The 24961-nt window shown below is 37.8% G+C and overlaps 1 protein-coding gene across 1 annotated transcript in view; it reads left to right on the top strand.

The window, feature by feature from the left end:
- LAMA1 (laminin subunit alpha 1) overlaps nucleotides 1-24961 on the top strand; it is a 160682-nt gene that overhangs the window by 54392 nt on the left and 81329 nt on the right. The window contains exons 4-16 of the mRNA XM_019755789.2: nucleotides 2039-2281; nucleotides 3256-3435; nucleotides 6858-6947; nucleotides 7945-8062; nucleotides 9020-9198; nucleotides 9875-9980; nucleotides 12168-12328; nucleotides 13273-13413; nucleotides 14657-14830; nucleotides 16245-16346; nucleotides 17354-17565; nucleotides 18341-18452; nucleotides 20555-20665. Of these exons, the coding sequence (XP_019611348.2) occupies nucleotides 2039-2281; nucleotides 3256-3435; nucleotides 6858-6947; nucleotides 7945-8062; nucleotides 9020-9198; nucleotides 9875-9980; nucleotides 12168-12328; nucleotides 13273-13413; nucleotides 14657-14830; nucleotides 16245-16346; nucleotides 17354-17565; nucleotides 18341-18452; nucleotides 20555-20665 (1929 nt within the window). The remainder of the gene's footprint in view (nucleotides 1-2038; nucleotides 2282-3255; nucleotides 3436-6857; nucleotides 6948-7944; nucleotides 8063-9019; nucleotides 9199-9874; nucleotides 9981-12167; nucleotides 12329-13272; nucleotides 13414-14656; nucleotides 14831-16244; nucleotides 16347-17353; nucleotides 17566-18340; nucleotides 18453-20554; nucleotides 20666-24961) is intronic.

Genomic DNA, 24961 nt, shown 5'->3' with positions numbered 1-24961 from the left:
ACATAAACACACATAGATATATAAGCATTTACATACATATATGACATATATATATTAATATAAATATATATATATATTTATATATATATATTAAAAAAATACTTGACTTTGGTTTAAAAAAATCACCTCTGTCAATATGGGTTGGAGGAAATCTTGAGTAGATAGAAGTTCACATGAAAGAAGGCATTTTTTTGTTGTTGCTTGCAACCCCAATTTTAGTAATCTAAGTTTGTAATCTCAGTTTACTATTAGAAAAGTGAATGCTTGCTAAGGCCGAGTTACTAAAACAAGGAATATAATATTGTCAGCATTTTTGTCGCAATTCAGAAAACATTTGGAGTTTTGTATTCTGTTCATGGGAACCACATTTTAAAATTAGATATTGTCCAGAGTATTGGGGCAAGATGATGATGTCTTATTAAATGATGAATATTTTAAGGAAATCAGAATATTGATGTTGAAAATTTTGGATTCTAGAGTGATATATGATAGTTACATTCAAATGTTTGAAGGACAATTACATGAAAGTGGAAACAAAACCTTTCCTGTAGCTCCAGAGCATAGATTTTATGGGACACCGTGAATCAATGCAAGGAAAGATCCTCTAATGTGAAGTTTTCATAAAACAAAAGAACCATCTTAGGAGCAAATGAATTTCCTGTCACTGCAAATAATCCCACAGGGGCTGGTTGTTGGAGAGATGATTCCTTCTAAGTGCTGAATTATAGGCTACATATCTATAAGGGTTCCTTCCAAATTCAAGATTTGTCTGGCTAGTTTCCTCACATTGTTAGTTATCATCTACATCCCTTTTGCCCTGTTTGCTTCTCTTCTACTCTGTAACTTAAAATTTTTTTAACTAATAGGCTTTACTTTTTTTGAGCAGTTTTAGGTTTACGGAAAAATTAGCATAAAGTACAAGGGTCCCATATTTCCCCATGTCCATCTGATTCCCCTATTGTTCACATTTTGCATTAGTGTGGAACATTCCTTTCAATTGATGAGTCCATGTTGATATATCATTATTAACTAAGTCCATAATTTACATGAGGGTTCACTCTGTGTTGTACACTCTATGGGTTTTGACAAATATATCATATGTGTCCGCCATTATGGTATCATACAGTTTCACTGCCCTAAAAATCCCCTGTGCTCCCTTTATTCATTTCTCCCTCAACACTAACCACTGTCAACCACTGATCTTTTTACTATCTCTATAGTTTCACCTTTTCCAGAATGTAATATAGTTGGAATTACACAATATGTAGCATTTTCAGATTGGTTTCTTTCACTTAGCAATATGCATTTAAGGTTTTATGTATTTTTGTGGCACGAGGGCTCATTTCTTTTTATCACTGAATAATACTCCATTATATGGATATATCACACTTTGTTTATTCATTCACTTATGGAAGTTTTCAATTCATTTGGGTAAATACCAAGGAGTACAATTTCTGGGTTGTATGGTAAGAGTGTGTTTAGCTTTGTAAGAAACTACCAAAAAGTCTTCCAAAGTGGCTGTACCATTTTGCATGTCCACCAGCAATGAATGAGGGTTCCTGTTGCTCCATGTCCTTGTCAGCACTTGGTGTTGTCAATGTTTTGAATGTTAACCATTCTGTTAGGCACACATGTAGTAGATTGACCTTTTTTCTCATATTGAGATATGTTATCTCCAAATAACTATGAAAAATACATTTAATACTACTATTAATGTAATATAATACAACCACTATCATTCATGATCCAGATGGAGAAAGACATTGGAAATAAGACTGCAAGCACTTATGTTAATAGTAATAGTACTACTAATAATAATACAAATTTGTGAGTGCTTTTTGAATTTGCTTTGAAAATAGATGCCACCAGGAGAACATTCACAAGTCATATTTCTGATCAACACTTATAAGCAGCCATCCTCCAAAGCGTTAGGGACATTGGCAATCATTGTATAACAGCCTCTCTCTCAAGAGGCCCTTTGGCTTTTGAGCAGTTGTCACTGATTCTTGATTGAGAGTTTTCAGTTTCTTTGTTTCAGGTTTTTCAAGTCGCCTATGTCATCATCAAAGCTGCTAATGCCCCTCGCCCTGGAAACTGGATTTTGGAGCGTTCTCTGGATGGCACCAAGTTTAGCCCCTGGCAGTATTATGCAGTTAGTGACACGGAGTGTTTGACTCGTTACAATATAACCCCAAGACGGGGGCCACCCACTTACAGGGCCGATGATGAAGTGATCTGTACCTCGTATTATTCTAGGCTGGTGCCACTGGAGCATGGAGAGGTACTGTACCCACTGCAGTGATGTCAGTTTTTCGTCAGACCACCCCCCCCACCTCAAAGATTAAGATAGTGATCACAAAAGCCAACGTGAAACACACAAAATGGATCTCTCTTAGTGCTGACCACAAAGACCTTTAATATAACAATTCTAGCTGTGTTTAATGTATCATTGACTGGTGTTGACTGATGATTAATTTCATAACCAATACACTTCACCTCATTTCTTCCCTTCAAGGAGATCCCTCAGTCTTCACTCGGCTGTGATTTAGTAGCTCCATCAGACCCTCCTCAGAGCATTTTTCCCATAACACCAGGGCGAGAACATTTGTTGAGATATTAAAGAAAGAATTAACGTGCCTCTAAAAGATCTAGTTCCCAATTTTCTCTGGAAATTCTCCTTCTTTTTCATAGTGTTGAGGGTTGGAGATGGCTTGTGAAGTATTCCAGCTCAGTGCTCAACACGCCCAGATTGTACACACTTTATTAAAGTCAGAGCGTAATCCAAAACAAAGCATTGTTTCCTAGCACTGGCTTGATGAGATAAAACTGCAAAAACTCTCCCAAGTGCTCTGCACAGCAGGAACCCAGCATTGTTTCAAGAGCCAGATTCATTGAGATTAGAGGGTATTACAAAGCTTTCTGGCATTTTCTCTCATTTTCCCAAGTCTATGCATGGCATCTAGAATTTTCTTCAGAGAAGTCATAGCCTATTGATACATGTTAAAATACCCTCACCACGCTGGGAGAAGTGCTCCTGTTAAAAGGTTCCAGCAATTTCACAGATAACTTCAAATGAATTGAAGACATTTTGTGTTCACGACGTTCATAAGTAGTTAACAAATGTTAGGTTTCTGCAAGAACCTAGTTGCTTGGTTTGATTTTAGGTAGTATCAGTAAAGGTTGTGTCCTGAAGTTAAACAGCCAGGGCACTATTTTTGCATGCTTAAATTGACATCTGTTTATTTTGATGTTTAGATTCATACGTCCTTAATCAACGGCAGACCAAGTGCTGATGATCTTTCCCCCAAGTTGTTGGAATTCACTTCTGCACGATATATCCGCCTTCGCTTACAGCGCATCAGAACCCTCAATGCCGATCTGATGACCCTCAGCCACCGTGACCCTAAAGACCTGGATCCTATTGTGACAAGACGAGTAAGTCTGTGGCAGCACTGCTGACCATGTGAACTTTATTTTATTTAAAGGAAATATGCTTTTCTTTTTGGTTGGCATTTTCCTCCCAGGTGGGCCTTTTTTCTTATTTTATTGAAGACCATTACATATGCTTTGTTAAAAATGCCACCTTTAAACTAGGTGATGGTTCTGACATCATGTCCTCATGTCCCCTTACCGTCACCCTATCCCAGCCATAACGTAGTGAATGTAACAGTCATTGTTCTTCACCTTCTAGTATGGCTCCACATCTGATCTTCCGCAAGAGAGGGATGTTCCTTTTTTTCATTTAAAAGAAAATTTTAAAGTTTGACAAATAAGCTACATTCAAGAAAATTTCACAGATTTTAAGTGTATAGTTAAGTGTATAAGGCTTGTGTGGACAAACATTTTCAAATCCCTTGGGTAAACTAGGAGGGGAATTACTGAGTAATAGGATAGCTGTATGTTTACTTTTTAAGAATTCGCTAAGGCTTCTCAAAACTAAGTGTATCATTTTAGGGGAGGCCGGGTGGCTCAGCTGGTTAGAGCACGAGGTCTTAACAACAAGGTTGCAGGTTTAATTCCCTCATGGGATCGTGGGCTATGCCCCCTGCAACTAAGATTGAAAACGGCGGCGACGACTTGTCACTGAGCTGCGCCCTCCACAACTAGATTGAAGGACAACGACTTGACTTGGAGCTGATGGGCCCTGGAGAAACAAATCATTTCCCAATGTTCCCAAGTTAAATAAATAAATAATAAGTAAATAAATAAATTAATAAATAAATAAATTAATTAATTAATAAAAATTAAAAAGTAAGTGTACCGTTTTACAGACCAGTAAGTGTGAGAATTTTGGCTACCGCACGCGCTTTCACATATTTGGTTTGTTGGTCATTTTTATGTCAACCTTTCTAATATACATACTTGTATAATGGCATCTCCTTGTGATATTAATTTGTATTTCTTTGATGACTAATGTTGAGCCTGTGCTTACTGGTATCTGATCAAATTTTTGTCCATTTTTTTTTTTTTCCCATCATGATTGAGGAACCAGGAATCAGTTGGCTTCCTCCCATGCCACACCAAGTGAGGAGTGGAGCAAAGGTGAACAAACACACCCCAACAATTCCTATCATTTTTTTTTTGGGGGGAAGGGGAACAGGACTTTATTGGGGAACACTGTGCACTTCCAGGACCCTTCTCCAAGTCAAGCCGTTGTCCTTTCAATCTTAGTTGTGGAGGGTTCTGTTCAGCTTCAAGTTGTTGTTCTTTCAGTCTTAGTTGTGGAGGGCGCAGCTCAGCTCCAGGTCCAGTTGCCTTTGCTAGTTGCAGGGGGCACAGCCCACCATCCCTTGTGGGAGTCGAACTGGCAACCTTGTGGTTGAGAGGACACGCTCCAACCAACAACTGAGCCATCCGGGAGGCAGCTCAGCTCAAGGTGCCGGGTTCAATCTTAGTTGCAGGGGGCAGAGCCCACCATCCCTTGCGGGACTCGAGGAACTGAACTGGCAACCTTGTGGTTGAGAGCCCACCGGCCCATGTGGGAATCGAACCGGCAGCCTTTGGAGTTAGGAGCACGGGGCTCTAACCGCCTGAGCCACCGGGCCGGCCCTGTCCATTTTTAAATAGGTTTATCTGTCTCCTTATTACTGAGTCATAAAAGATCTTTATATATTTTGTGTCTAGTCCTTTGTCAGATGTGTTTCTATTGCAAGTTTTTCTCTGTCAGGAGCCTTGCTTATTATTTTCCTGACTATGACTTTTGATGAGTATAGGTTTTAATTTTGATGAAATCCAACTTATCATTTTTTCTTTTGTAGTTAATGCTTTCTATATCTTCTCTGAAAAATATTTCCCTGTCCCAAGTTTACAAAGATATTATACTATGCTTTTTTTCTAGTAGCTTTATAGTTTTAGCTTTTACAGCTACCATCATTTCAAATTAATTTTTGTGTTTAGTGTAAGATAGGGGTCAAGTTTCTTTTGTTCCTCATATACATATATAACTGTTTCAGCATCATTTGTGGAAAACAATTTCCTTTCCCCTATTAAATTGTTTTGGTGCCCTGTTGAAACTCCTTTGACCTTATCTTTGTGGGTCTATTACTGGACTCTATTCTGTCCTATTGATCTATTTGTCTATCCTTATGCCAATTACGAACGTTCTTGATTATTGTAGCTTTACAGTAAGTGTTGAACTCAGTTCTTTTTCAAGATTATTTTGCCTATTCTAAGTTCATTGTATTTCCTTATACATTTTAGAATTAGTTTGTTAATTTCTGCCCCCAACAAAGAAGAAAAAATCCTGCTAAGATTTTCACTGGGATTACACTGATTCTAGATCAATTTAGGAAGACATTTTGACAATATTGGATCATCTAGTCCATAACATGCTATATCTCTTTACTTAGCTAGGTCTTCTTTAATTCCTCTTGTCATTGCTTTATTATTTGTTTATTTGAACAACCTTTCTTCAATTTATTCTTAAGTGTTCTATGTTTTTAAATGTCAGTGTTAATAGTTTGCTTTCTAAGTTTATTTTCTATTTGTTCATTGCCAGTATATAGAAATGCAATTCATTTTTGTTTATTGATTTTGTACATTGAAACATTGTCAAATTCACATATTATTTCTAGTAGTTTTTGGGTAGATTTTCTATGTACACAATCATGCTATCTACAAATAATGACAGTTTAGTCTTACTGTGCACTTTGTATGCCTCTGATTTTTCTTGAATTATTGAACTGGCTGGCATCTCTCACAGAATGTTGAATAGAAATGGTGAGGAAAGCATTGAAGAGGAAAGCATTTAATCTTTCACTGTTAGCTCTAGGTTTTCCATAGATGCCTTGTGTTAAGCTGAATAATTTCTCTTTTACTTCTGATTTGCTGAGTTTTTTTTGTTTTGTTTTGTTTTTTGTTTTAAATGAATGGTGTTGAATTTCATGAAATGCTTTTTATGAATCTAAGGAAATGATCATGTGACTTTTCTCCTTTATTCTGTTCATGTAGTAATTTACTTTTTTTGTTTTTTTTTGTGTTAAATTAACTTTGCACTCCGGATGAATCTTACTTGGTCATGAGTTACTATCCTTTTTATATACTGCCGTATTCAATTTAGCAATATATTTTAGGGTTTTCAGTAGCATGGGTTTTGAACATGACTGCCTTGGTTTAAGATGAAGCCAAGTTGAGAAATACTTTTAGGCTCCCGTGGTTTCTGTTGATGAGCGAATTAAACATTACTTCTTTTAATGGACACAAAAATTCTTTGTGCGTGAAATATATTTTAAAATGCATATCTAATTATTTTTCAGAATTCCAATAACAACTGAGATATTTGTTGGAGTGCCAACATTTTCTTTTCACTGAAATAGATGAGGTTTTAATTTTTTTTCTGTAACTTTCTTTTTCTTTAGTATTACTACTCAATAAAAGACATTTCTGTTGGAGGAATGTGTATTTGTTATGGCCATGCTAGTAGCTGCCCATGGGATGAAAGTACAAAGGTGAGTTCTAGTATTTCACATTTTGCTAAAACTACAAATGGAAGTTGTATCTATGTTTGTATTGTGCTTTTTTATTTAAGGCAAATGTTGAAAGGCATAAAATCATGCTGCAAAAAAGATTTTCTGATAATCTGATAATTTAACTGGTGTCAGTTTTTGTTCGTTTGTTTTTTGTTAAGTCACCATAAACTTTCATTTTTTTCAAAATTTTCATTTTGCTTTGTTTGGAGCATATATTTCTAATTAAATCTTTACTGTAGGTTTTTTTTTTTTAGTAAAATACATACATATAACAAAATTTACTATTTTAATTATTTTAAAATGTACAATTCACTGTCCATATCATTTGAAGCTCTCCTCTCTGTAAGACAGTCAAGCAAAAAACACGTGCAGTTATAAATTATGTTTACATTTTTTAAAAGAAGGATTTGCTCCCTCCCATTTTCTCCCTCTTCCATTTTGTGGTACTAAAATCAAGATAAAGTTTATTTGTTTTAGCATAATATTCAGTGAATAAGGTGACATCGTCTCTTCTTATTTTAAACAATTTGCACGAAGTTACTTCTTTTTTCCAATATTTGTAATAATTTAACCCTTGAATACGATTATCTCTAATTGATTTGTAATAAGTTTTGTAATAATTTAACTCTTGAATACGATTATTCTCTAATTGATGCTGAAAAATATGTAGATGAATCTCAAGAAAGCTATTAATAGGAGCTTTCAAACCCTCATAGTCAATGTCTCCTTTTTGAAGAGTTTTTGTTAGGTAATTCCTGTTTCAGTTTTGCTTTATTCTTCCTCCTTCTGTTTGTACTAGGTCATACATGCGTATTTTTCTCTAAAAATTAAATGCCAGTTTGTTTTTGTATAGCCACATATCCTCGATTGTAAAGTCTTGCTACATTTTTTTACTGTAATAGTTTCCTTTTAAAATGAGATTGAGAAAAATATGCAGGTAAGTTTTCAGATGCAATTTTGTATCCCTGTTTTTTAGAAACTACAGTGTCAATGTGAACATAATACCTGTGGACAGAGCTGCAGTAGCTGTTGTCCTGGATACCATCAGCAGCCCTGGAGGCCCGGGACCATTTCTTCCGGTAACATGTGTGAAGGTAAGTCCTCTGAGAATTGGAAGAATGTAGAACTTTTCCCCCCTCTCAGTATGCTTAAGCTTGTGATGTCTTAAGAACATTTGTAATTAGTAAATGACTTGTTTTCTTAGATATTCATATTCAAATAGTTCCCATAGGTCCAGATTACCTTAGTAAAATTTGAACTATTGAAACTTAAAATGTACCTTTATGGATTTGCTGTTTTATCTAAGATTCCCCTTCCCATAGATTCGTTTATTCTTTATTAATTTGGATTTAATTTTTAAATAGGCAATAATTTCACAAGATTCCAACATCTAACAATATATAAAACAATGTAGTGAAAGACATTACTTCCACTTTATCTCAATCCTTCCCACTTTTTTTATTTCCTAGTATGTTTTTCCTGAAATTTTTGACACAAATAAAGCATATATTAACATATTTCTGTACCTCACACTGTTTGTACACAGAACCTGACGTATTTCGTGTGCCATCCTATACATTACTTTAATATGCAACCATATAGCTTGAAAAAATATTTTCCTATATTAGCAATATGAAATGCTATTTTTAAAAATAATAGCACTGAATTCCATTGTATGGATATAATATAATTAAAACTGTTAACATATTTAACAAAATATCTGTGGATACTTTGGTTGTTACCAGTCTTTTGTTAACTTAAGCAATGGTGCAATGATTAAACCTGTACATGTCTTTGACAAGTGTGCAAGCACTTCTGCTAGATATAATCCCAGAAGATAGACTGATGGATCAAATGGGAATGGACATTCATAATTCTCTATAGCTTTCCCCAATTGCCCTCCATAAGATTGGCTATATCTTATTAAAATTACTTATTCTATAATTTTAAGTTAAACTTACAGTCATAGAAACTTACTTAGGGAGGGAAGTGTTTTCCTTATATAGACAAAATATATACATATTAATTGAGATGCTAAAATATTCTCCTAGAATGTAATTGTCACAATAAAGCCAAAGACTGTTACTATGATGAAAGTGTTGCAAATCAGAAGAGAAGTTTGAATACTGCTGGACAGTTCAGAGGAGGAGGGGTTTGCATAAATTGCCTGCAGAACACCGTGGGAATCAATTGTGAAACCTGTATCGATGGATATTATAGACCACACAAAGTAAGAGTGTTTCTTTGCCATAGCTGAGCCCAAGTGTCAGCCTCAGTATTGGTGACTCATTTCCTTTTGTAATATTTTTTATATTCTTATTATGCTAGTAGTGTTCTTCAGATATCAATTTCCTAATCTACCTGATCTGTTTTCTTGCTCAGAGAAGAATATCTACTCTTTGTTATTCAACTTGAATTCAGGGGCCCCTTGGCTGTGCAAGCTCAGAGTTTTGTAATACTGTCTATGTGAAGAGTCAGCCAGTAACTAAAGCAGCTGTATCTGAGCACAGAAAGTACTCAGTCAGTTCTCAATGGACTTGATATGTAGTTGTCACATGAATCCCTGTGGTGGGCTGGTCATAGGTGACCAGATGAATATATAAGTGATGCTTATATATGGCTGTGACAGATAGCAGAGTGAGAGGAGGCTGGGTATCAGTGACAATAGGAAAGATGACACTTGGCTAGTGATACTAGCTGTTGTCACCACTGAAAAGATGTTTGGGGATTTCTAGCTTGAGTTCACCTTATCTTCCTGATACCTACACCCCCTGGGTACACAATATCATTGTAATAGTCACATCTGGGATAAAGTTGATACTTTGTCATTGGTATTATTGTTTATTTTATTGTTAATATTGCTGTGATTTCTAATAAGATAATCCAGGACAACTTCTGCCTTATAGGTGTCTCCTTATGAGGACAACCCTTGCCATCCTTGTGACTGTGACCCTTTGGGGTCCTTCAGTTCTGTGTGTATTAAGGATGATCTCCATTCTGATGTACACAAAGGTAAGTACTTGATTCATTTTTGTGCTTGTAATTGATTTTTTTTTTCCTGATAGAAGATGTGTACCTAGTGGAACTATTACTATATTGCATAGCAATTTGGTGATATGATTTGGTGTTGCTTCTTTTGTTCACCAAATATTTGTCAAGCACCTACTATGTGTCAGGCAGTTTTCTAGGACCTAGGAACATATACTTGAACAAGATGACTAAGGTCCCTGCTCACAGGCAGACACTAAACAAATGCATGCACGTGTAATATAATGCCAGGTGGGGATAAGGGCCATGGGCATGAAACAAAATCAGGAATCATGATTGGAGTGAGACAGGGTGTAGAGACGGCAAAGCTGGGGTGATTAAATGACATTTGAGAGGTTAATTGAGCATTTGATGAAAGAAGAAACAAGGGTCAGCTTAAAATCCTATGTGGAACACAGTAAACAGCAATCACTCTATTTAGCTCCTAGAAGACACTTAGAGGGCTTTAGCGTACATCTTATCTCAAAAGCAAGCAAATCTTCCAGTTAAGTTTGTAAATGTCAGTGTCCTTTCCTTTTCAAAAACTGGCCAATGGATTTGCAAATACCTGAGTATTCTGAATAGTTTGCATCTGTTCAAAGACTTCTGTGACCCCATCAAGTTGTGTCACTAGCAGTTAAAACGGATATTGACCTGCAGGGAAGCAGGTGCAAACTGTGGGGCCCACCAGCACCCTGGAGGGTAAATTATACAATTGAATTGATTCTTAAATGCCACTGTTAATGAGAGGATGATGATGATGATAATGACAATTACCCTTGATTGACCATATATATATATATATATATATATATATATCCAAAAACAGTATACAAATTTTAAGAAAGCAAAACTGTATTAAAATTACAATAATCAATATATACCAATAACAAAAGATGAATACAAGTCACGTTTGACTTCTGCATTTACGAGAGGTGCTCAGAGTGGTTATCATCAGCATCCAGACACTTCTGATTATGGCGAACTACTGCTTGAGCAAGGTTGACTAAAGTGTCCACTTGCATACATTTTTTGGCACCGTGGTGTGTGTGTGTGTGTGTGTGTGTGTGTGTGTGTGTGTTTATTTATTTATTTATTTTAACCTCAACCGTAGCAGAGGAAATCATTTAACCCATTTTACAGGCAAGGAAACTGTAGCTCAAAGCAGTTACATTAAGAATGTTGGTTGAGGTTATACAACCACGAAGTTTCAGAGCTGGCATTAAAAGCAAATATAGTGCTTATTGACCTCTACCATTTGTCTCTGTGTTTAAAAACAAAAACAAAAAAATGTATTTTGTGATATAATTCACTGCCAGATTGCATAGTACACTCACTTAACATGTGCAATGTTTTTTGGCATATTCATGATGCAGCCATCACCACAATCTATAATAATATATTGGTGCATTTTCATCACTCTGTAGAGAAAGCCCTTACCCAGTGGCAGTCATTACTATTTCCCTTCACCCCTCTTCCCAGCCCTAGGCAACTGCTAATCTACTTTCTTTATATAGATTTGCTTATTCTGAACAATTCATATAACTAGAACCATACAACGTAGTCTTTTGTGACTGGCTTCTTTCACTTAGCATAATGTTTTCAAGGTTCATCCATATTGTAGCATGAATCAGTACTTCAATCTTTTTTATTGCTGAATGATACTCCATGTATATATTATTTTATATATCCTTTCATCAGTTGATGAATATTTGGATTGTTTAGACGTTTTGGCTATTATGAATAATGCTGCTACAAGCATCAAGCCCTTAATTCTAAGGACTTCCAGCTGTATACAGTGTTTTGTGGATGTATGTTGCTATTTTTCTTGGGTAAATACTTAGGAGTGAAATTACTGGATCATATGGGAACTGGGTGCTTAACATTTTGAAGAACTGCCAAACGTTTTTCCAAAGGTACTGCACCGTTTTACATTCTCATCAGCCTCTGTGCTTTTCATCTTTGTTTCCTTTCTTTAAAACAGGGGTTGACAAACTATTGTCCATGGACTGTAACTGGCATTGCCTGTTTTTATAAATTAAGTTTTACTGTTTATGTATTATATATGGCTGCTTTCATGCAATAATGGCAGAGCTGAATGCACTAGTTGCAACAGAGATTCTGGCCAAAAAGGCTAAAATATCTAGATCATTGCCCTTCTTTTCTTCCCAGGGAAATGGCCAGGTCAATGTCCATGCAAGGAAGGTTATGCAGGAGAAAAATGCGATCACTGCCAATTTGGCTTTAAGGGTTACCCAGCTTGTGTCCGCTGTGACTGTAGTCCAGCGGGCAGTGTGAATGAGGACCCATGCTCAGAGCCGTGTCTCTGTAAGGTACGTGTGGAGGTTAAAACTGTCTCTGAGTTCCCTTTGAGGCTTCCTGAAAAAGGAATGCATTCCATTAGCTCAGGTGATCAGTTCCTAAGCAAAGCAGTGAGGTTTAGCAGAATTCTTCCCTCCCCAACAGTTTCCTGAGAAACATGACATTATGTCACAGTAAGTCGGCCATAGTGTATGTCCTTGGACTTAGATGGGCACCTGGTTCTTTTTAGGTGTCTTATGGGTAGTGGTCATATATTCTAGAGGTATTTCTGTGACTTCCTGAGTGAAACCAAACACTACACTTTTTAGGCTGACCATTACCTCTTCTGTGACATTCTTTTTTAGCTTTATGTTTAGAGGAGAACAGTGCAAACACTAAATTTCTAAAAACATTCATTAATGGCAGACACGTTACTTTTTGTTTCTCTTACAAAGGAATTGAGCAGTGATAAGGCATGCCTTAATTTGGTATCAGGGAGGTGTTTTATTTCGCCATCTGATATTAATAACTATATCCCCGTTAATTCTAAAGACTTCCAGTTGTATCTTATGTGCTTATTTCCATGTAAGCAGAATCTTAGGCACATGTGACATATGACCAAAAATAATCTTGAGCATTTATTAATAAGACACACAGTTATATAGCCCTCTTCAGATTTTAAATGCTTGAAAGTTCAGCAAAAATGAAAGATTTAAAAAAATACAAAAAAAAAAAGCATTTAAATGTAATGATTAAGCTCTAAGATCCTCATTCTCATTCTTGCCTACAAAATCAAATGACAAGTATTTAAAAATATCTGTTCTGGAAATATTAGCATCATGACGCTTCACATTTACTTTGAGCATCTTTATATTTACCTGTTTCTCTGGATTACCAAACACCTTTCTTGTTAATGTCATTTTTTATTCTGTCTACCGATTGGTTTCAAAAGCTAACCTTTTACTCTAACTTGCAGGAAAATGTTGAGGGGAAAAACTGTGATCACTGCAAGCCAGGATTTTATAACTTGAAGGAAAGAAACCCCCAGGGCTGCTCTGAGTGCTTCTGCTTTGGTGTTTCCGATGTCTGTGACAGCCTTTCTTGGTCCATCGGTCAGGTGCGCGCACGTTCCTAGGGCCAGGAGTTAATAAGTGCACCCCCTCAAAGGAGCTCTCTAGGAGCTGTGTCACGAAGCAATGAGGCTGCCTTTCCCTGTAATGCTGCTTTCATCCACTTGCAATGACATTGGGCATGGATCAAAGGCAGCCCACTATTAAAGTGTTGCTGAAGTTTTCTTCTAGGTCATGTGTTTGTTCCCACATACATTGCTCTATTGAGACAATGGGATTATTGTTATTACAGTATTGTAGAATGCATTGTGCTTAAATTTCTTCTGTGGGGAAATGTATCCAGTTGTGAAATCAGTTCTCACCCCACCTGCCCCATGCTGGTCTCAGGCCAGGAAGCACACCAGGACGTGGGGACATGGAGACTTTTCTAGATCAAAGACGCTGGCTAGGATGGGGTGGGCAGAGGGTGATGAAGGCATTATGAGGGCAGGTGAGGGGTCCCCATTTGTTTTGGGAACTGGGATTTCTGGGGTGATGAGTTCAAGGGGGGTGCCAAATGGTGACTAAGGGAGAGAATGTGATGCCCAGAGGTTAGGAGGAGCTTCAGGGCTAACCTGGCATAATCACCTCTCCTACCCGTGTCCCACCTCAGGAGACCTGTATTCAGCATGGGGGTAGGGGGAGGGTAGGGGTGCTGTTCCCTGACTCTCCTCCTTTCCTTCGCTCCCTCCTTCCCTTACCATCAGGCTGGTGAGGAGTGGGGGCAGCCTGGGGGGAGGGAAAGGGAACTCTGATCAATACTTGAGAATAGAGGTGAGTTCCTGTGGGTGATCCCTTGTCATCCCTATGTAGGTGACAAATTGTGAGGCTAGGACCAGGAGGTTATTTTTATACACTTTTTTGCATTTGGCTAAAAAGTAGGGGGTAACAAGAAAGGAGAAGTCAGAGTTATCAAAGGACATCTTATTCAATGCATTTATTAAGTTCTGTGCTATTTTTTAATTTAAAAAATAGATCTGTGGCCTTCACAGCTCTGCTTGCCTATTTGCTTATACTTGATCTGGATTTGGGGGATGTGTGGCTCGTTTTCAGATTTTCCTGGTCCTTTGACAAATAGAAGGGTCACAGATCCTGTAGTTCTCTGGCCTGCATGTGTTAGTTGCATCCCTAGCTAAGCTTTTTGGGTCTGCCTCTTCATTGCAAAGATATTAGCGCTAGCCTGGGTGAAATCTAAGGTAACTGCTCTTCCATATGCTATAATGCTTGAATTTTTTTTTTTTTTTTTGTAAGGTGAAAGACATGTCCGGGTGGCTGGTCACAGACTTGATCAGTCCAAATAAGATCCCGTCCCAGCAGGACATGCTGGGCAGACATCATCAGGTCAGCATCAACAACACAGTGGTCATGCGCAGGCTGACTTCCAAGTATTACTGGTCGGCCCCGGAGGCTTACCTCGGAAATAAGGTACTTCCGGGGACAGTGTCTTAGACAAAGATCTCAGAGCACATCAAGAGAGAACTTACAGTGGCATTTTAGGTAGTAGTCACATTGGTCACTTCAATGTTTGACAGAAAATTAGAGAGTATTTACTGACACCTGATGCACAGTCTTTTTTATCTTGTTTGACTTTTTATTATCATTAAAATAGGAACTTTGGTTCTTTTTTGGCCCCATCATAGCCAGTCTGTTGTATGAAGTCCCGTCCCTTCTCCTGTGACAGACTTTCTGTTTTCCTCTGGGTTCCTGGATCACTTGGGCCTTTGTGAAGTGTCAGTCACACCCAGCTTTGTTTAGTTAGCTGTGTACTTATCTTAGCCTGGCATAGAGAAGACACTGGGACACGTTGTGCTCAGGGACCACTGTGCTGCCCCCTGGTTTCATTATCATGGAGACTGTTGCTCATATAAAGTTCACATTTATGAACAGATAGAATCTTTTCCATGTTTAGAAAATACTAAATGGTGATTCTATGAAGTGGAAAGTTTGTTAATATGTGTTAACCTTTTCCTTCACTGACTTAGTTCCATTCCTCCTAATTATGCCACTTCTCTCCAGATTCTAATTGATCTGAAAATATATAAAGTGGCATCTCTCTCAAAAACTATGACTCCCTGCTCATCTTTACCATGTGTTTGGTTTGTTTTTAAGTAATGGTATGTTTTCATAGTAGTATAGGTCTTGTAGCTTGGGAAATTTCTAGTTTGATGATTATATTTTAATTTTATAGCTTGTTTTATATATGTTTAAGTAGTGTTTATTTTTGAAAATAATTATTTTTCCCATCAAATTATAATCCTAGAACATGTTTTCTATTTATAACATGATCTTATCACCAAAGGTCAATAGTTTTTTTTTTAATCTCTTGAGATCGCCTCTCCAATTTTATGGTGTAAAGATTGGATTTTGAACATTACATTGTTGTAACATACGTGGCAGAAATAAAATCTCTGTTTTACATTAAAGGATATCTGATCAGGAAGAAAAACCTTTAGTTCTTTCTTTAGCTGATCAAACATGTTCCTTATTAATCTCCTACAAGCAGGGCGATGAGATCAAAATGTTGAGACTGTAGCCGTGGATCACACCCTCCACCCCGTAAAGTATTTAAGTGAAATAAATACCTGTGATTAGCAGAAGTTTATAGTCATTTACCTGGGAGCCTCTAAGAGGGAGTGCCTTTTGGTAATACCGATTACACAAAACACTCATATCTTAGGCTTCCTTTCTACTGCCTTTAATGTGAACTGCCTTATATATTGTGGCCACTCAGACACCTTGCAGCCTAGTTGTTTCCAGATGGCTCCTAGTGACCACTTTCCCTTGCTGAGGGGCTATGGTCACTTCCCCCTTGGTGTTCCCTGTCACTTAAACGTTCCAGCTGACTGCATTTGGCGGATTCCTGAAGTACACAGTGTCCTATGACATTCCTGTGGAAACGGTGGACAGTGACCTCATGTCTCATGCCGATGTTATCATTAAGGTAATTGCTTTTACATTGCTCTGCTCTAGAGCTGAAGCGCTTAGGGTGGTGACACTTTTATGATTCAAAGTGGCTAAGCAAGGCCATAGTCACAAGTTGCTCATGGCCAGGTGGCCATTAGCAGGATTTGCCTTGTCTAGACACAGAGACACTGAGTGTGAGAATTCTGTCTTAGGGCCCATTTCCGGAATTGCCTCAGGGCAGCACTTGTCTCTCATCCCTGATCCCCACAGCCACCTGTCTTTTCATATTTTAAAGGGACAGGAGTTTTTGCTTTAACATTGGAACTACCTTTTTGGCTCTTTAAGTCCCCCTTCCCCTCCTGCCACATTGCCTGCCTACATGAATGATTAGGCAGCAATACTTGGCAATGTGGGGACAGGCGATGCGTTGTCATTTTTGCCCTATTCTCTGTCCTTGTCTTTGTCCCTGTATCCTCCCCCCTCTCCATCTCCCCCTGCCCGTCATAAAAAGACCCAGCTCAACCTCTCCTAGAAGGATTCCCAGAGTGGTAAGAAACCACTTTAGGTTCTTGCCTGCGGTGTCGGCACTCCTCTCTTTCTACCTTAAATGACCTGTACCTCCATCTCCAACCTGCAGCAATTGGAAACTGACATCAACACAAATTTTGCTAAGAGCAATTGTTAACAAATTTTATGAAAAGTTAGAGGTATATTTACATCTTTTCTCTACTTTTGTTCTTCAGTTAAGGATTAGGGGTGTCAGATGGGTTGCTTTGAGGAAAATGGTGGGCAAATGCATGGTTTTATTTCTTTTCTGAGATCCCAACAAAGAGCGCAGTTTTTAGATTTATTATTCACATTCCTCTGGGGGAACACAGTGAAACATCTCTGATAGTTCTGGACTGAGTTATAGGCAGCATTACATGTTCGCCACAAGAACCTAGGTAAAAATGAAAAGCCACATTGCTGAACACAAAATTTGCTTTCATTTCTTGATCGTGAAATTGAATTACAAATGTATTTTGTCTTGTTTTTAAATGTTAGGGAAATGGACTTACTTTAAGCACCCAGGCTGAGGGCCTGTCATTGCAACCTTATGAAGAGTACTTGAATGCGGTTAGACTTGTGCCTGAGAACTTCCGAGATTTTAATAACAAAAGGGAGATAGATCGGGATCAGCTGATGACTGTCCTTGCCAATGTGACACATCTCTTGATCAGAGCCAACTATAATTCTGCAAAAATGGCTCTTTACAGGTGTGTATTGAAAGGGAGGGAAAACTTATAGTGAGGGTACTTCACTCTTGTCTTTATTTATTATTATATATTTAAACTTAATATATTTTACTTAGTTATTTTAAGGACACAATGGAATTCACTGTCCTAAAATTACATATCATTATGATAATGTTATTGAAGATATAAGAATAGTTGTCCATGACAAATGTATCTAGTAGTAGATAGACTTGACGTCAGGATCAGAAACTTCCAGGGTTTCTGATCCTGAGAAATGCCTGACAAGTTAATAATTGTCTAGACCATGCTGCATCTGCTTTTCACCCTCCTGATGTTAATGGTCTTAGAGTTTACACTGTCTGTTGAAGCTAGTGTGTCTATTTTATTACTTCGAGAAGATCAATTTCTGGCAATGCCAGGCTAAGCATAAACGTTAAGTTCAGGTAAAGCAAAGGCAGAATTACACATTTAAGGATAATCTCTCTGTTTTGAGATAAGGTCATTACATTTCAAAAATCAATAAGGATTGATTTTTCTGAAGTGCTTCAACTCAAAATGGGTAACATCACACCTTTCTCACAGCTGTCTATAGATAGCAGCATGACTTTGCTCCAAATGTTAAAGGCATTTTCAGGGAATATGTACTTTAAGAAAGCATACTGCTGTGAAAATCTTTAGTTACTTACAAAAACCACATCACCGTTTTGTTTGAGTTGTCTTCTTTAAGTATCCATCTTCATTGGTAGATGTCATTTGTGAGTTGGGAAGCCATATAACAGCCACCTTCTATTTGTAGGTTGGAGTCTGTCTCTCTGGACATAGCTAGCCCTAATGTTATAGACCTGGCACTGGCCACTGACGTGGAGCACTGCGAATGTCCCCAAGGCCATGCAGGGATCTCCTGTGAGGTAATATGCCTCCTCCTGTTTTGTCTTCTTCCTTTTCTGTTTCCTAAGGGGGGTAAAAAACACAATGAAGGTGATACAATGATGCACATTTGAATTTTAACTTTAGAAACCTAATGTTTCTAAACTTCAGACTTTTAGGGACTATAGGAATATTGAAAGCCACATTGTTTAAAGAAATCTGATTCCTCTTCAGAGGCACTATTCTGAGCTCTTTCCCTATGTTACCTCATTTAATCCTGGCAACAACCATATCAGGTAAGTACTTCATATATTTTCTGTTCTGCGGATTAGGAAACTGAGGTGCAGAAAGATTAAGTAACTTGACCAAAGTCACACAGCTAAGAAGTAGGCAACTCAGGATTTAAATTTCATCTCTCTGTTAACCACTCCATTCTGCCTCTCATTATTCATTATTGACTATGATTGTAAACATTTGTCAGGGCTATGATTTCTTGGCAATCATTTTTTACAAAGTGAGCATTTAACCTATAATTTGCTTTTATGAATCTTCATCAGTTATAAACTTTGCAGTTAATAAAATTGGCTTAATGCTTCATGGTGTAGCTATATAATTAAATATTTCTATTTTAAATATGTATATATATATATATATATTTTTTTTTTTCTTTCAACCAATGATTTTTTTTTTTAGATCTCAAACATTTATTTTTAGGCCCAACAAATGTTTGTAGGTCCTAATCCCTGAGTGTATGATGCTTAATGGATAAATGACCCTCAAGCCACCTCGTAGTGTGTAGGAATAGGAGAGCCTAGAGCCGGCAGCCAGGTAGAATCATGGAAGTAGAAGGCGAAGGCGGGAGAGCTACACCAGAAGGGGGCAGCAGTGAGCAGCTGTTGCTGGAGAATAAGTCCCTACGCTTTGGAGGGAAATGTGCTGATGTGTAGGAATGACTCAAGTAAGCACAAGAAGCTTAATACATGTTTTCAAGCGTTTTTGTTCAACAGAAGAACTCATTATTTAATCACACTCTTATTCAGAAGCTGACTTAAAGAATCAGGAAACTATGGGTAATGAATGGAATTTTTGGTAGCCCTCTAACCACCACACAGACCTCCAGGCAGCTACTTGCTCAACACCCATCTGTAGACAAGGCGACTGTCCCCAAGGGGAGCATGGCTGCATGGAGGTGTTAGGGGACTTTCCCAAGGTAGTGTGACTGAATGCATTTATATATTATCTATATAATGAAAATGCACTTTAAGAATTCTTATAATAATAAAAACCAAACCCACACCCCCTCCTCCCATGCCTCCATGGGACTGTGCTGGCCTCCAAATTACTTATTCCCTGGTCTGCACTATAAGCAGGTCTGGTGTCTGCTGCGGCCCTGGGCAGCCTGTGGACACGGGTCCTGGAGGTGTGCACACCTGTCTTTGAACCATCCCACTAGCACAATGGGTGCATTATCTAACTGCCCCATGTTCCAGATTCCATATCTATCAAATAGAGGTAATATTTCTCAGGGTTGTCATGAGGACTGAATGAATTTCTGTGTCTGTAGTGGTTCCTGCTCCTCAGCGCAGGGAGTGGGCAAGTCAGTGCCTACTTGCCCGTCTAGCACTGACACCTCAGACAGCATGCCTACAATATTTGCTCAGTTAAACTGCATTTAAACTGAAACAGCCCTGCATTTAAATACTTTTCATGAATTTTAAGCAAGAGAAAAAAATAAGGATGTAAGAGAACATCCTCTTGATTGAAACACTGGTTTCATGTCCGAGTGTTACATGATTTCTAAGAATATTGCAGTGGAATACCATTAAGGTGTATGTGGACTCATTGTTTTTGTGTACACGTCTCTATCTTTAAAAATAAACATGGAGCTAGATTACGGTGATGGTTGTACAACTCAGTAAGTTTGCTAAAAAGTCATTGACTTGTACTCTTAAAATGGCTGCATTTTGTGGCATGTGAATGATATCTTGATAAAGATGTTTGGGGGAAAAAAGAAAAAACAAATAAGTTTCTCTGTTCATGGAAAACTGAGCAGTTTATGTTTCTAATGTATTGGGAAGAAGATGATTTGTGTCATGTACAAAGTTGCCTTCAGCAGCATGGGTTGTCCATTCTTCTTTTGCAGTCCTGCCTCTCTGGCTATTACCGCGTGGATGGAATACTATTTGGAGGAATTTGTCAGCCCTGTGAATGCCACGGCCATGCAGCTGAGTGTAGCATTCACGGCGATTGCTTTGTGAGTCTTACCGGAACCTTGAATGTCCCCTCCTACCCACCCCAAAGCCATCTGCTTGTGTAGAAGTTATTAAAAAAAGAATGATTCCTCCAGAGGAGAATGTCCCTGCCCTTGTAGAACTCAAAGGAAATTTGCAGACTTAAGTTCATGTTATAAAATGTTTCCTTCTTTTTCCCCCCTTTTTTTGGGAAAAAAAAAGTTACTTTGGTGACAGTGGAAAAAGGATATATAACTTCACTGTGGGTTTTTTATTAGAACAATAAAAAGTAATTATTTACTTTGCAAGATTATAAAGCCATGTAAAGGTAGAATATGTCCACTGGTTAAATTAAAAGGGTCAGATCTTTTAAATGCAAATGCAAGGGTTTTTTTAAACATTATATTACATAGTTCATCATAAGAGGGGTGGTAAAACTAATAATCACACTCGTTTGTACAATGTATAATGCTTTATAGTTGTTAGCTCTGATCAATGCTTTGAACAAGTACTTCTTTCATGTAATATGAACTAAAACAGAGCTTAACAAATATGTAATTAATCTTGAGAATGAACTTTGGGGCAAATACAGGGCAAGACTTGTTTTTTAACTTCAATCAGGAATTCTGTTAGGCTCTTATGCCTGGAAGCCAGGCCACACTCCTGAGTTTTAATGGATTCACTCCTCATAGATGGAGTGAATGCATATGTTAATCAGCTGAACTCTATTCATTGTACAGGGATATGTTCACACTCTTTCCAAAAGAGATTGATTGAGTCACTAGGGAAAATTAATTATCAGAACCATGGAGAAGATCTTGGCGTGGTGCCATGAATGGCTTTTTTCTCTCTAGAGCCTAATTTTTCTTTATTCTATAAGGAAAGCTTTCATTTTGTTCTTGGTTCATTTCTTCATTCTGTAAGTGAAGTGTCTATAGGAATTGCATGAAATGGTGATTTGCACAGAGTCAGTCCCTCTGACCCAGAGTTGTGCCACCTCTGGGTCTAGTTACAGGTAGGCTGAAAGAGTATTTGCACATGCTTCTATCAATATATATTTACAGAAATATATTCATGTATTTTTGTAAAGTAGAAATGCTAAATAGCAACTGTTCTTAAAGCTCTAATAACAATAATGATAATAGTTTCATAGTTAAACATTTTTTTTGAAAGCATTCTAGATTTACAATGGGTTACCAAAATAGAGTTCCTGCGTAACCTTCCCCGGGCTTCCCTTAACACACATCTTGCGTAACCATAGTAGTTATCAAAACTAAGAAATTAACACTGGCACAATCTGATCAACTAAACTACAGACCACTCAGATTTCATCACTTTTTCCATTCGTGTCCGTTTTCCTTTCAAATCCCACATTGCCTTCCATGGCCTTTCCTTCTTCGATCTATGACAGTTTCTCATCTTTCCTTGTCTTTCATGACTGTGGCACCTTTGAAGCATGCTGGACGTTCTGTGGGACTGGTCTTTTAGCTGGGGCTGGTCTGTTTTCTCATGGTTCGGTTGAGGTTATGCATTTTTGGCAGGTAGGTATGGAGGTGATGTGCCCTGTCAGTGCCTCCTGTCAGGGACGTATGTCACTGTCTTCTTCCTCGGGATGTTAGCCTGAGCCACTTGGATTAAGTGGTGTCTGCCAGGTATTTCCACTGTAAAGTTACTTTTTCTTTTTAAAATAATCAATGTTCAAAGGAGCAAGGATAATAAAAAATTAGATCGGGATTTAGGGAATATCCAAAGTTGGTAGCTTCATTTATCTGTTTAATCTAATTTTGCTTTTATCTATTATTTTAAAAAAACAAAACACCTCTAATTCTTCCTTTTGTATAACTGTTTATAGCCCTTGGCAATGTATGTAGCTATCTAGCTTAAACTATAACTCCTTATTTACAGTTTATTAGAGAGAAGTTTGCAGTTGTTCTTAGTGCCCGTATTCTTTTCTTTAAGACTATTTTTTTTTTTAAAGAGCAGTTTTAGGTTTATAGCAAAATAGAGAGGAAGATACAGAGATTTCCTATATAGCTCTTACCCGCCCTCCACAGGCACATTCTCCCCCATTACAGTGTCCCCCACTAGAGTGGTACATTTGTTACAACCCATGCACCTACACGTATACACCAAAAGTCCTCAGCCCCTCTTCTTTTCTCTGCACTCTTTCTGCTCTTATCCCAAGGAGAAGCCAGTTTCTTTGCCTTGCAGAGAGCAGGGCATAAAAAGCAGTTGGGCACGTCTTGGGCCCTCATGTTTTTTCTTTCAAATGGAGAAGATGTTTTTCCTCTGCAAGGAGATGGGCCTTCCCATCCTTCACACACCAGCTCTACCAACAGGACAGTCACTTAGTGGGAAGGTGACACACACCTGAGAAAACCTTGACACAAAGCCTCAGCAGGTTCTTCAACAGAACTACAGGATAGTTTTCCCAAAGAGAAAGAAGACCCCATTTGGCCCTTTGAGCAAAGAAAACATATCATAGACATTTTCTAATTATACATAATCAAATATATTTTAATGAAACGAGTTATTCTCTGTAATACTTGCAGTGCAACCACGTGGCTTTTACTAAGGCCAGTTGCATTTTTAATTGATTTGGATAAATTATCAAAACCAAGATCATATGGGGGATGGGGAGAAAAAGATGTGCTACCGAAGTGTGTTCTGAGAACCAGCCGTATGGACGTCGTCTAGGAGCATTTTTAGAAACCTGGAATCTCAGGTCCCTGTCAGACCTCTTGAGTTAGAATCAATATGAACCCAGGTGATCTGTATATACATTCAAGTTTAGAAGCTGTCGTCTTCTATAACCCTAAATAAAACTTGTGAAACCTTGGTACAAAAGGATGTAACACAAGTATTTATAGTCCCAAATTAAATTTAGTATATGGGAAATATTTTATCAACCTCGGGAATTATAAAAAAGTATGTAGTTTAGAAACTGGACATAATATTTTAATTGTTGGATGAGAAAAGTGGCCTGTAAACGTATGTAAAATGGGTAGCTCTATGAGAAAGGGTATAAAGGGAAATGCCAGACCAGGTGGAGACCGGGAGAGAGGAAATGAGAGGAGAGGACCCACAGGTGGGACTGGGCAGGTGAATGCAGGCAGGGGTGGGTAGAGGCCATAGGAGACAGCTCTGGGTGGCATCAGGACAGGGGATGTGGGGACTGAGTCACAGGGAAAGCAGAACCTGGGAGACAATGTGCAAAACAGGTACCCTCTCCCTTGAGCCATGAAGCTGCCGGGTGCTCAGCGCTGCCCTCTGCTCGGTCCCTGTGCCCCTCTCATTTCTCCTGCACATCTCGTGTACACTGAGCTCAGGGTGGTTTTACTTTCCAAAGACGTTTTACAGGATAATGAGTCTTTCATATTTATTTATGTATTTACCATTTTCTGTATTCTTCACTCCTCGGTATAAATCCAAGATTTCATCTGGACCATATTTCTCTATTTTCAGCATTTCTCCACTGCAAGTGTGATGATTGACAAATTATCTTATCTTTAGTTTATCTGAAAAAGACTTTCTTTTGCCTTCACTGTTGAAATGTATTTTTGCAGACTCTTTTTCAGCACTTAAAAATTGTTCTTTTTGCTTATGGCTTGCAGTGTTTCAAATGAAACATCAGTAGTAATTCTTATCTACATAATTCTTTGCCTGATTTGTAGATTTTTCTCCTGTTTATGGATCACTTTATCACTTTTTTTTTTTTGCTTCTCATATCTAGTACTTATTGTCCCCTATTAAAACAAAACAAAACTAAACAAAAAATAACACTGCATTTGAAAATAATTTTAAATGTATACAAAGGTTGTAGGTATAAGAATGGTGCTTAGAACACCCACCATTTACCTAGGTTCACCTACTGTTAACCTATTCCCCATTTGCTTTATTATTCTCGTTCTTTATCTATCTAATCATAATCCAATCATAATATTTTTTCTAAACTACTTGAGAATAAGTTGCATACATCCTGTCCATTTACCCCTAAATACTTCACTGTGCATGTCCTGAGAATAAGGATATTCTCTTATGTAACCATAGTACAGTTATTAACTGCAGTAAATTTAACATCGGTATTCTACTTTTCCTAATTTACCATCTATTTTTCAGTTTTGTCAATTGACTCAATTATGTCTTTTATAGCATTCCCCCCTCCCCCCACCATTAGAGGCCCCCTTCTAGGATTGGGTATTGCATTTTATTGTCATGTCTCTTTAGTCTGTAATTCAAAATATTTCCACAGCACGTCTTTGCCTTTTATGACATTGGCATTTTGAAGAAGACAATCATTTTTAAAAAAATAGAATGTC

Source organism: Rhinolophus sinicus, linkage group LG09 (assembly GCF_036562045.2).
Source record: "Rhinolophus sinicus isolate RSC01 linkage group LG09, ASM3656204v1, whole genome shotgun sequence".
Classification (NCBI taxonomy): Eukaryota; Metazoa; Chordata; class Mammalia; order Chiroptera; family Rhinolophidae; genus Rhinolophus; species Rhinolophus sinicus.
Note: the sequence above shows the minus strand (reverse complement) of the source record. Positions and strands in the feature narration are given on the sequence as shown.